Source organism: Delphinus delphis, chromosome 9 (genome assembly GCF_949987515.2).
Source record: "Delphinus delphis chromosome 9, mDelDel1.2, whole genome shotgun sequence".
In the NCBI taxonomy this organism is placed as follows: domain Eukaryota; kingdom Metazoa; phylum Chordata; class Mammalia; order Artiodactyla; family Delphinidae; genus Delphinus; species Delphinus delphis.
In genome coordinates this window covers 28,552,198-28,565,095 of record NC_082691.1, presented here as the reverse complement: position 1 = coordinate 28,565,095, position 12,898 = coordinate 28,552,198, and the positions used below count along the sequence as shown (strand labels likewise).

The window sequence follows — 12,898 nt, the reverse complement described above, 5'->3', positions numbered from 1 at the left end:
GCTCTCACTCCCTCTTGCAAGGACACCAGAATCACAACTAATTGCTGAACAGTCATCAACAAGAAGACACTGGAACTCACCAAAACAGATACCCCACATCCAAAGACAAAGGAGAAGCCACAATGAGATGGTAGGAGGGGTGCAATCACAATAAAATCAAATCCCATAATTGCTGGGTGGGTGACTCACAAACTGGAGAACACTTATACCACAGAAGTCCACACACAGGAATGAAGGCTCTGAGCCCCAAGTCAGGCTTCCCAACCTGGGGGTCTCGCAATGGGAGGAGGAATTCCTAGAGAATCAGACTTTGAAAGCTAGCGGGATTTCATTGCAGGACTCTGACAGGACTGGGGAAAAGAGAGACTCTACTCTTTCAGGGCACACACAAAGTAGTGTGTGCATCAGGACCCAGGGGAAGGAGCAGTGACCCCATAGGAGACTGAGCCAGACCTACCTGCTAGTGTTGGAGGGTCTCCTGCAGAGGTGGGGCAGGGGGTGCTGTGGCTCACCGTGGGGACAAGGACACTTGCAGCACAAGCTCTGGGAAGTACTCCTTGGCGTGAGCCCTCCCAGAGTCTGCCACTAGCCCCAGCAAAGAGCCTGGGTAGGCTCCAGTGTTGGGTCACCTCAGCCCAAACAACCAACAGGGAGGGAACCCAGCCCCATCCATCAGCAGTCAAGTGGATTAAAGTTTTACTGAGCTCTGCCCACCAGAGCAACAGTCAGCTCTACCCACCACCAGTCCCTCGCAGCAGGAAACTTGCACAAGCTTCTTAGATAGCCTCATGCACCAGAGGGCAGACAGCAGAAGCAAGGACAACTACAGTCCTGCAGCCTGTGGAACAAACACCACATTCACAGAAAGATAGACGAGATGAAAAGGCAGAGGGCTATGTACCAGATGAAGGAACAAGATAAAACCACAGAAAAACAACTAAATGAAGTGTAGACAGGCAACCTTCCAGAAAAAGAATTCAGAATAGTGACAGTGAAGATGATCCAGGACCTTGGAAAAAGAATGGAGGCAAAGATCGAGAAGATGCGAGAAATGTTTAACAAAGACCTAGAAGAATTAAAGGACAAACAAACAGAGATGAACAATACAATAACTGAAATGAAAAATACACTAGAAGGAATCAACAGCAGAATAACTGAGGCAGAAGAACAGGTAAGTGACCTGGAAGACAGAATGTTGGGATTCACTGCTGCAGAACAGAATAAAGAAAAAAGAATGAAAAGAAATGAAGAAAGCCTAAGAGACCTCTGAGACAACATTAAATGCAACAACATTCACATTATAGGGATCCCAGAAGGAGAAGAGAGAGAGAAAGGACCCGAGAAAATATTTGAAGAGATTATAGTCGAAAACTTCCCTAACACGGGAAAGGAAATAGCCACCCAGGTCCAGGAAGCACAGAGAGTCCCATACAGGATAAACCCAAGGAGAAACACACCGAGACACATAGTAATCAAATTGGCAAAATTTAAAGACAAATTATTAAAAGCAGCAAGGGAAGAATGACAACATACAAGGGAACTCCCATAAGGTTAACAGCTGATTTCTCAGCAGAAACTCTACAATCCAGAAGGGAGTGGCATGGTATACTTAAAGTGATGAAAGAGAAGAACCTACAACCAAGATTACCCGGCAAGGATCTCGTTCAGATTCAATGGAGAAATCAAAAGCTTTACAGACAAGCAAAAGTGAAGAGAATTCAGCACCACAAAACCAGCTCTACAAGTGCTAAAGGAATTTCTCTAACTGGGAAACACAAGAGAAGAAAAAGACACACAAAAACAAACCCAAAACAATTAAGAAAATGGTAATAGGAACATCATATAGATAATTACCTAAAGTGTGAATGGATTAAATGCTCCAACCAAAAGACACAGCCTTGCTGAATGGATACAAAAAGGAGACCCATCTGTATGCTGTCTACAAGAGACCCACTTCAGACCTAGGGACACATTCAGACTGAAAGTGAGGGGATGGAAAAAGATATTCCATGCAAATGGAAATCAATAAAAGCTGGAGTAGCAATACTCATATCAGATAAAATAGAGTTTAAAATAAAGAATGTTACAAGAGAAAAGGAAGGACACTACATAGTGATCAAGGGATCAATCCAAGAAGAAGATATAACAATTATAAATGTCTATGCACCCAACATAGGAGTACCTCAATATATAAGGTAACTGCTAAGAGCTATAAGAGAGGAAATCGACAGTAACACAGTAATAGTGGGGACTTTAACACCTCACTTACACCAATGGACAGATCATCCAAAAAATGAAAATAAACAGAAGCTTTAAATGACACAATAAACCAGATAGATTTAATTGATATTTATAGGACATTCCATCCAAAAACAGCAAATTACACTTTCTCCTGAAGTGCACATGGAAATTTCTCCAGGATAGATCACATCTTGTGTCACAAATCAAGCCACAGTAAGTTTAAGAAAACTGAAATCCTATCAAGCATCTTTTCTGACCACAACACTATGAGAGTAGAAATCAATTACAGGGGAAAAAAGGTAAAAAACACAAACACATGGAGGCTAAATAATACGTTACTAAATAACCAAGAGATTACTGAAGACATCAAAGAGGAAATCAAAAAATACCTAGAGACAAATGACAGTGAAAAGACAACGATCCAAAACCTATGGGATGCAGCAAAAGCATTCTAAGAGGGACGTCTATAGCTATACAAGCCTACCTCAAGAAACAAGAAACATCTCAAATAAACAATCTAACCTAACACCTAAAGGAACTAGAGAAAGAAGAACAAACAAAACCCAAAGTTAGCAGCAGGAAAGCAATCATAAAGATCAGAGCAGAAATAAATGGCATAGAAACAAAAAAAAACTATAGCAAGGATCAATAAAACTAAAGGCTGGTTCTTTAAGAAGATAAACAAAATTGATAAACCATTAGACTCATCAATAAAAAGAGGGAGAGGACTCAAGTCAATATTAGAAATGAAAAGGAAGTTACAACGGACACGGCAGAAAAAGAAAGCATCCTAAGAGACTACTACAGTCAACTCTATGCCAATAAAATGGACAACCTGGAAGAAATGGACAAATTCTTAGAAAGGTATAACCTTCCAAGACTGAACCAGGAAGAAATATGAACAGACCAATCACAAGTAATGAAATTGAAACTGTGATTAAAAATCTTCCAAAAAACAAAAGTCCAGAACTAGATGGCTTCACAAGTGAATTCTTTCAAACATTTAGAGAAGAGCTAACACCCATCCTTCTCATACTCTTCCAAAAAATTGCACAGGGGTCTTCCCTGGTGGCGCAGTGGCTGAGAATCTGCCTGCCAATGCAGGGGACACGGGATCGAGCCCTGGTCTGGGAAGATCCCACATGCCACGGAGCAGCTAGGCCTGTGAGCCACAACTACTGAGCCTGCGCGTCTGGAACTTGTGCTCCACAACAAGAGAGGCCGTGATAGTGAGAGGCCCGCGCACCGCAATGAGGAGTGGCCCCCGCTCGCCACAACTAGAGAAACCCCATGCACAGAAACGAAGACCGAACACAGTCATAAATAAATAAATAAATAAATAAAAATTGCACAGGAAGGAACACTCCCAAATTCATTCTTGAGGCCACCATCACCCTGATACCAAAACCAAAGACACTACAAAGGAAAATTACAGACCAATATCATTCATGAATATAGATGCAGAAATCCTCAACAAAATACTAGCAAACAGAATCCACCAACACATTAAAAGGATCATACACCATGATCAAGTGGGATTTATCCCAAGGATGCAAGGATTCTTCAGTATACGCAAATCAGTCAATGTGATACACCATATTAACAAATTGAAGAATAAAAACCATATGATCATCTCAACAGATGCAGAAAAAGCTTTTGACAAAATTCAATACACATTTATGATAAAAACTCTCCAGAAAGTGGGCATAGAGGGAAACTACCTCAACATAATAAAGGCCCTATACAACAAACCCACAGCAAACATCATTCTTTTTTTTTTTTTTTTGCGGTACACGGGCCTCTCACTGTTGTGGCCTCTCCAGTTGTAGAGCACAGGCTCTGGACGTGCAGGCTCAGCGGCCATGGCTCACGGGCCCAGCCGCTCTGCAACATGTGGGATCTTCCCGGACCAGGGCATGAACCCGTGTCCCGTGCATTGGCAGGTGGACTCTCAAGCACTGCGCCACCAGGGAAGCCCCAAACATCATTCTTAATGGTGGAAAACTGAAATCATTTCCTAAAGATCAGAAACAAGACAAGGATGTCCACTCTCACCACTGTTATGCAACATAGTTTTGGAAGTCCTAGCCATGGCAGTCAGAGGAGAAAAAGAAATAAAAGGAATACAAGTTGGAAAAGAAGAAGTAAAACTGTCGCTGTTTGCAGGTGACATGATACTATACATAGAGAATCCTAAAGATGCCAGCAGAAAACTATTAGAGCTAATCAATGAATTTGGTAAAGTTGCAGGATACAAAATGAATGCACAGAAATCTCTTGCATTCCTATACACTAATGCTGAAAAATCTGAAAGAGAAATTAAGGAAACACTCCCATTTACCATTGCAACGAAAAGAATAAAATACCTATGAATATGCTTACCTAAGGAGACAAAAGACCTGTATGCAGAAACTATAAGACACTGATGAAAGAAATTAAAGATGATACCAGCAAATGGAGAGATATACCATGTTCTTGGATTGGAAGAATCAATGTTGTGGAGATGACTATACTACCCAAAGCAATCTACAGATTCAGTGCAATCCCTATCAAATTACCAGTGGTATGTTTTACAGAACCAGAACAAAAACTCTTAAAATTTGTATGGAGACACAAAAGACCCCAAATAGCCAAAGCAGTCTTGAGGGAAAAAAATGGTGCTGGAGGAATCAGGCTCCCTGACTTCAGACTATACTACAAAGCTACAGTAATCAAAAGACAACATGGTAGTGGCACAGAAACAGAAATATAGATCAATGAACAGGATAGAAAGCCCAGAGATAAACCCACACACCTATGGTCAACTAATCTATGACAAAGGAGGCAGCAATATACAGTGGAGAAAAGACAGTCTCTTCAATAAGTGGTGCTGCGAAAACTGGACAGCTACATGTAAAAGAATGAAATTAGGACACTCCCTAACACCATACACAAAAATAAACTCAAGATGGATTAGAGACCTAAATGTAAGACCGGACACTATAGAACTCTTAGAGGAAAACATAGGAAGAACATTCTTCAACATAAATCACAGCAAGATCTTTTTTGATCTACCTGCTAGAGTAATGGAAATAAGAACAAAAATAAACAAATGGGACCTAATGAAACTTCAAAGCTTTTGCACAGCAAAGGAAACCATAAACAAGATGAAAAGACAACCCTCAGAATGGGAGAAATTATTTGCAAATGAATCAACAGACAAAGGGTTAATCTCCAAAATATATAAACAGTTCATGCCGTTTAATATTAAAAACACAAACAACCGAATCCAAAAATGGGCAGAAGACCTAAATAGACATTTCTCCAAAGAAGACATACAGATGGCCAAGAAGCACATGAAAAGCTGCTCAACATTACTAATTATTAGAGAAATGCAAATCAAAACTACAATGAGGTATCACCTCACACCAGTTAGAATGGCCATCATCAGAAAATCTACAAACAACAAATGCTGGAGAGGGTGTGGAGAAAAGGGAACCCTCTTGCACTGTTGCTGGGAATGTAAATTGATACAACCACTATGGAGAACAGTATGGAGGCCCCTTAAAAAACTAAAAATAGAACTACCATATGACCCAGCCATCCCACTACTGGGCATATACCCTGAGAAAACCATAAGTCAAAAAGACACATGCACCCCAACGTTCATTGCAGCACTGTTTGCAATAGCCAGGTCATGGAAGCAACCTAAATGCCCATCGACAGATGAATGGACAAAGAAGATGTGGTACATATATACAATGGAATATTACTCAGCCATAAAAAGGAATGAAATTGGATCATTTGTAGAGACGTGGATGAATCTAGAAACTGTCATACAGAGTGAAGTAAGTCAGAAAGAGAAAAATAAATATTGTATATTATCGCCTATATGTGGAATGTAGAAAAATGGTACAGATGAACCGGATTCCAGGGCAGAAATTGAGACAGAGACATAGAGAACAAACGTGTGGACACCAAGGGGGGAAAGCGGCGGGGGGTGGGGGTGGTGGTGTGATGAATTGGGCAATTGGGATTGACATGTATACACTGATGTGTATAAAATGGATGACTTATAAGAGTCTGCTGTATAAAAAAATAAAATTCATAAATTCAAAAAAAAAAAGAAAACGTGAGATGCCTCTGCTGCTGTCCTCATATCCTGTCAACCTCACCTCTAATTCCCACTGTGTGTCTTTCAGTTTTTGCCCCAGCACTTCCCTGACAGGCAAAAGGGCAAGCAAGAGTCACAACTGAGGGTGTGGGAGATTTAACAACCCTGTGGGCATCCAAAGTGTAATGGAATATTTCCATATTTATATATATATGTATAAAACTTTTCTTGGTACAAGCCTCAGTGGATAGTTTTGAGAGTCATTGTCTACTATCCTCAGATTTTGTCTCAGTGGTACTTACATGACCTACTTTTTATTGATTTTTCCTCCCTCCTCTCAATCCTTAGTTCCTTACTCTTACTCCCTACCTTCAGATAAGAGCTTTGAGCTATCGGAGGAAACTCACCTCCTCTACCTATATGACTCAAGATAAAGGTCATATATAAATCATATATATGCATAAATGTCATATATATGTATTTCTAGATAGTGATAAGCACTCAAGAGAAAAACTAAAGCAAGGAAAGGATATGGGAGTGTGTCTGTGTGCACGTGTTGAGTGTGTATGTTGTGCGTTTGAAAGAGGAGAGATTTGAATAAACACTATGTGATGAGCAAATTTGTAAAGTATTTTATATTTATTAATTCATTTAATCGTCTTAGCAGTCCTATGAGGAAGGTACCATTGTACTCATTTTTCAGATGAGAAAACTAAATTCGAGATTCTATACCACACCTAATATCACACTTCTGGCCAAGTTTGTGTTACTACTATTTGAACCCATACATTTGACCCCAGAGTGCAACTCTTTACCCTTTCTTCAGGGCTTAACTTCAGTCACCTACACAGAGAGACCTTTCAGGATTTTGTTCTTCCCACCTAAGCCTCTTTGTCATCAGCTGTCTCTGAAACCGCCCAACCATCTCTTCTTAGAGTTGTGTTTGTCATTGATGAGACATAGGATGGAGCACAGTTAAATGAAAGTGAATCTAAGAGTATAAGCGAATACATTCAGGTGAATAGCCTTTTGGTGGTCTAAGTTATTCAAAGAACAGTCTTTATTTATGCAGCATACGTAGGTTTATGATAAGCTTTAGCAGAACACTTTAGCAAAGTATATTGGTGATTACTTCCCTAGTCATGACTGCTCTAGATTAGCCAGTTGATAGAAATTAAAGAGATTATGTTCTCCAGCAGAGACCTGAAGTGTAGGTCTTTGCGTCTTAGTCATTTTAATAATAAAGAAATTATCTCATCCCAACTGAGCTCTCACAGTTCTTGACAGCTGGAAACCAGCTTAGTACTCTCAGCTCATCCTTGGCGCTATTAGGAGCTGCCCTGACAGTCTCACGTATGCCATGGTCTTGGTGTTCTCCAGTTGAACATACAAATTTTCACAGATCCCCAACATCAGATGGGGCCATTCTCAGACCATTATGAATCAAAAAAAAAAAAAAAAAAAAAAAGGCAAGACCATTCTGTAATCATGTCTGAATATCTAAACACAGAAAAGAATGTAAACGTTGTCCAAACCATAAAAATGACCAGATATCTCCCTACTCTGCCCTAGTGAGTGATTGCTACTTTACCTATCGCTACTTTAGCTTCACTCTGTTTTTCCCTCCTAAATAAGACTTATGAAGATACCGAATCATAGAATTACCTCTGCTTTTTGACAGCATCCAATGCAAAGCAAAGCCCTACTTCCTGGAACCCTTCCTTAAGTTACCTAACACAAGCCCAAAACGTATAAGTCCTTTCCATCCCTCTCTTACTGAGCTTCCCATGAACAGTGGGCAATAAACCCAACCTGATTCATGGGTATGTTCCTGATGGTCGTTAACTGGAGGATGCACTTATTGTCTGCTCCATACATACAACACTTGTCTATGCAATTTCTTTTACATGTCTTATTTCCCAGTTATAGTGCTTCTTACAGGCACTGAAGTTATCTTTCTGGAAATTTATGTTGGTATTTTATGACTTTTCTAATTGACTAAACAATTCACATTTTGTTTTTCTTCTTTAGGAACCAACTGCTATTTCAGCAATGGAGCTTTCCACTAAGCAGGTACTATATTCTATATTTTGTTAATTTTATGTTTCAAATAGATAAATATGTTCCATCAGATTTTATGGATTTATTAACAATTGTTCAAAAAACAAGAGAAAAAATTCTTAAAATAACTAGTAGGAAACTAAAGATAATTTTCGTTGCCCTCGTGCTTTTGACCAGTCTCATATATGTCCTATAAATATATTTCTTAGATCACTATTTGTTGTAAATTTTCATTTATAGTATTTCTTTTTTGGTCATTATAATATAATTTACTCTAATTATTTTCATCTGTCTATCCTTTAAAATAACATTGGTGAATATTTCAGAATATAAATAAATTTATAATTTAATTTGTATGTATAAACAGAATACATTATATAGGGTAATAAAATTATGCACTGGACTATATATTTTTGGAGGATTTTTACTTAAAAGTTAATTTTACTTTTTCAGTAGTATTGTGTGCTAGAGAAAACATTTAGTTTGGCTAAATATAAAAGGGAAGCAGCAAAATGGTCGCTGCCAAATGATATTAAACTCCATGGATTCAAAGGTTAAGGGCAGCGTGTTAAATTAAGTCTTTTCATTCACGTTGAATGAATGCTTTGGCAAGACTCTTAAGAAACACAAATGACTTCTAAATGCTAAATGATATGGGCAAAACAAATATAATTTTAACTTCTAATGAATTACCTTTTCCACATAAATGTTACCTAGCCTTTCTATCCAGTATATCAAAGGTAACTAAAAAGAAAAAAACGGCTTGGATCCTGAGTTGAAATTAATTATTAAATAACCTAGAAGAGAAAGCCAGGAAGGAGTAGGGAGCCCTTTACTCACTGTAAACTTACATACAAGTTTTGTATGAAACTTATATACAAAATTATTGAATCTGAGAATGATTTGGTGACTCTTATTTCTTAACTGTTTACATGTTGTATCTCTGACCATACATTATTCCTCATACAGGATGCTAAAATACTGTGCCACTGAAACTCAGTATATATCCTTTCCACACATTCATATCAAAATAGATTGATAATCTCCAAGTTATTTAGAGAAATCCAGAGTGCAGATATTATTGACCTGATACTGTCATCTTACACTTCGTAAGTGTGTGTTCACCTGTTCTTGTAATCTAAAAATTGTCAAATGTTGGCAAGGAAATCCGGGGATTTCCAGGATAGTAGCTAGACCAGGATATTCTTTCCTGTAATGATTTTTTAAATTATTTATTTATTTTCTGCTAGACTTCTTTGTCAACGTTAATTACATTGCATCTAGTTTTGTAAAACATTTCTTTCTGTTTTAACATGTTTAAACCTACCTTAAGAATTGCCTATTAAATGTAACATGTTTCACCAAAAAACAAATACAAACAATTTATCAACCTAAAATACTATGTTAGAAGAAAGTGTCCCTAGCCTTCATTTTTCATTACTGGAAAATTTTCACAACATCAGATGGAGTTTCATTTCCATTCAGATGTGACTGGAGTTTGATTTCATTCAGATGTGACTCAATTTCATTTATGCTCATGGAAATTTTAAAACTGAGGCAGTAGTTTCATGAGGGAGAAGCAGTGTTGCAACTAATTTTCTGGTTAAGTGGGCTCATCTCCTGCTATGAACCACAACTTGTTAAGGAGGTTAGTGAGAAAGCCTGTGGTGATGTTAAATTGGGCAGAAAAAGCACGTCAGGTTATTTACTGGTGACTGGATTATGCTCAGTGGTGCCTGCAAGCGTCCCCCATATTTCATTTAAATAGCATAATTCATTGTGAAAATCATTAATAGTACTGCAGAATAATCGTTAAATATAAACTACATTGAATTGTCTTTAATTTGGGGCATTTTATCACACTTTAGGTTTTCATTACAATAATTTCATTTGCCATATTTTTGGTTTCATATTCTTCTCATGTATTATTTCTCTGATTTTCTTCTAAAGGAATCTGACAGGTTTAGATGTTATCATTTGGATAACAACTCCTTTACTACTCAATGCCATATTCTTACAGAAATCCATAAGTATGAATTTCATTCATGCTTCTTAAAAGTTATTGGCCAAACATAGAAATCTTTTTCTTAGGTATAACCAACTTGGTCAGTAGCTTTTTAAATAGTTATGACCACAGTATATGGTTTGGCATGTCTGTATTCACCAATGCCAACCATGCTTCTAGAAACTGCTACCCCATTTTAACTAGTTTAATTGTTGTTTAAACATTATATTTGTTTCATTTTTTATCATATTGAGATTGCTTGCCTTCAATACAATCTAAGTTTTTTTTTTTAAAGGTGCTTTTGGAAGAGAGAAAGAATAGGAGGGAAAAAAAAGAATAAAGAATTTCTTTCCATTAGTTAAGTTCCCTGTTAATATTTTTCAAATTATGATCAACTGTTATCACATGCAGGTTCTATAGATGCTTTAAGAGCGGTACAAATCAATATAATTTTCTCTCAACCAAAAAACTTAATAATACTTCATCTTTTCCTCCCAGAGACTTTAACTACCATTTCTTAATTTGACATGGTTTGTAGCATCTTTCAATATAATAATACAAGGTGAATATAGTAAGAAGTTGATTTTCTGTAATATATTCCATATTCTATATACTATACTATGTTCATGTACTATAAATATTCTTCACTTACTGAAATGGAATAAGCAATCAGTATATCTGCCTCCATAATAATTTAGTTTTTATTGTATTATTTCTTACCCCTTTTTTTCCCTTTCTTATATTAAGATATAAGTAAGTTGGTTAGCTTTCAGCATATAATTATTTTCTAAAGGTACTCCTTATACCCTCAATAATTTCATAGATTCTAATAGTTACTTATATCTTCATTTAAACATATCTATTTACATATGTAGTCCCATCTTTGAGAGCCTTTTGGAAATGCAGTTTTAATTATATCCATTGCTGACTGTTAGACAATTTGTTATAGTAAAAGAGCACACCATGGTTCAGAGACTGGCTTTTCTGTAACTTATTTTCATTTATATAGTGGAAAATTAAAATACACTTTTGAGGTCTTTTTCATATGTACTGTCATGTTTCAGTATTTTCACAACTTTTATTTAATGTTTTATTATAATTATTCAATCATCTAAAGCAAGAAAGGGAGCTATGACACCAATTACAGTAAAATGTAGAAAAGTCACAAAACAGTCTTATTTGTATGTCATTTTGTATTTACATAAATTTGCAACTGGTATGCTAAATTGGTTCAACTTTGTTAAAGGTATTTTTTAACTTGTATTGAAATCCTGAAGTAGTTACTGTTAGAAAGCTTTTATCCCCCCAATTCTGGCTCCTTTGATAATTTCAAATTCACTGAAGATAGTGGCAGCTTAGACGTTTTATCTAGATGCATACTTTAAAGATCTAGTTAAACATGCTCATTTTATGAATAAGGAAGTTAAGTCTTAGAAAAATTATGTGAAAGGCCCAAGATCACAAGAGAGTTAATGTCAGGCAAGACCTAGGATCCAGGTATGTTGATGCCCAATACCCCACTTTTTCCCACAACACCTGAGTTTTTTGTTCAAGTCCACGGCACCAGCCAGAGTGTACTTGATTCCCCTGAGATCTTTTGAATGAGAAGTAATTGAGTACTTTTGTTTAAAGTAATCTTCCTGGAGGTAGTGCAAAGGCAAGACATTTAGCATTGAGCAAAACTTCTTACCAATGCAAGTGCCAAAACTTCACCCTTTCCCTTCTTATAGGAGGGCAGACTGCATTACAGGCAATTCAGTAGGGCACCCAAGAGTCAAAAGCAAAAGATCCCTGCCTCAAGACCAATCAGAATACATGACAATGTAGATAATCTGATTAATCAAAATTATAAACAGAAGAAATTTAAAAAGCAACCTAAGAGCAAAAACTGAAGGTTTGAACTTTACATTGCTCAGTGTCTTACTGTCTAAAATTTTTTATTTTTATGAGATTTAATTGACATATAACTATTGCTGTCTTCCTTTATCTTCCCTTGGTTTTACACTTATAAAATATACCTGTTTCAGTCAACTATTTAGATTTTGGTCTTGCTCTATTTTAAATGGTCACATTTCCTGCCAGGCCTTTGAAGAAACTACCAATAATGGAATGTTTTTAAACCCACAAATATAAATGCATCTTTGCTAAGCTGGAACCTTTTTTTGTTGTTGTTTTTAAGAAAAAAATAGATTTGAAAAACAAGGTAGATTTTGTCATTAACAGTAAACTCTTTCCACAGCAACAACTATATATCGGCTCTACTGTGGGAGTCACACAGCTCCCTTTACACAGATGTGATATTTACGGGAAAGCCTGTGCAGAGTGCTGCCTTGCCCGAGACCCTTACTGTGCCTGGGATGGCTCTTCATGCTCTCGCTATTTTCCTACTGCAAAGAGGTAGGAGGAATATTAGAAATAAACACAGTGTTTCGTATTTATCTTATCTGATTCCATTTTTGGAACAACTTCTTCATATAAATACATCATCTTTTTTCTGA

The 12,898-nt window shown here is 37.0% G+C and overlaps 1 protein-coding gene across 1 annotated transcript in view; it reads left to right on the top strand.

Annotated features, from left to right (window-relative positions):
• The window catches only part of SEMA3A (semaphorin 3A), a 232,672-nt gene that overhangs the window by 202,409 nt on the left and 17,365 nt on the right, over positions 1-12,898 (top strand). The window contains exons 13-14 of the mRNA XM_060019863.1: positions 8,366-8,407; positions 12,640-12,797. Coding sequence (XP_059875846.1) covers positions 8,366-8,407; positions 12,640-12,797 — 200 coding nt within the window. The remainder of the gene's footprint in view (positions 1-8,365; positions 8,408-12,639; positions 12,798-12,898) is intronic.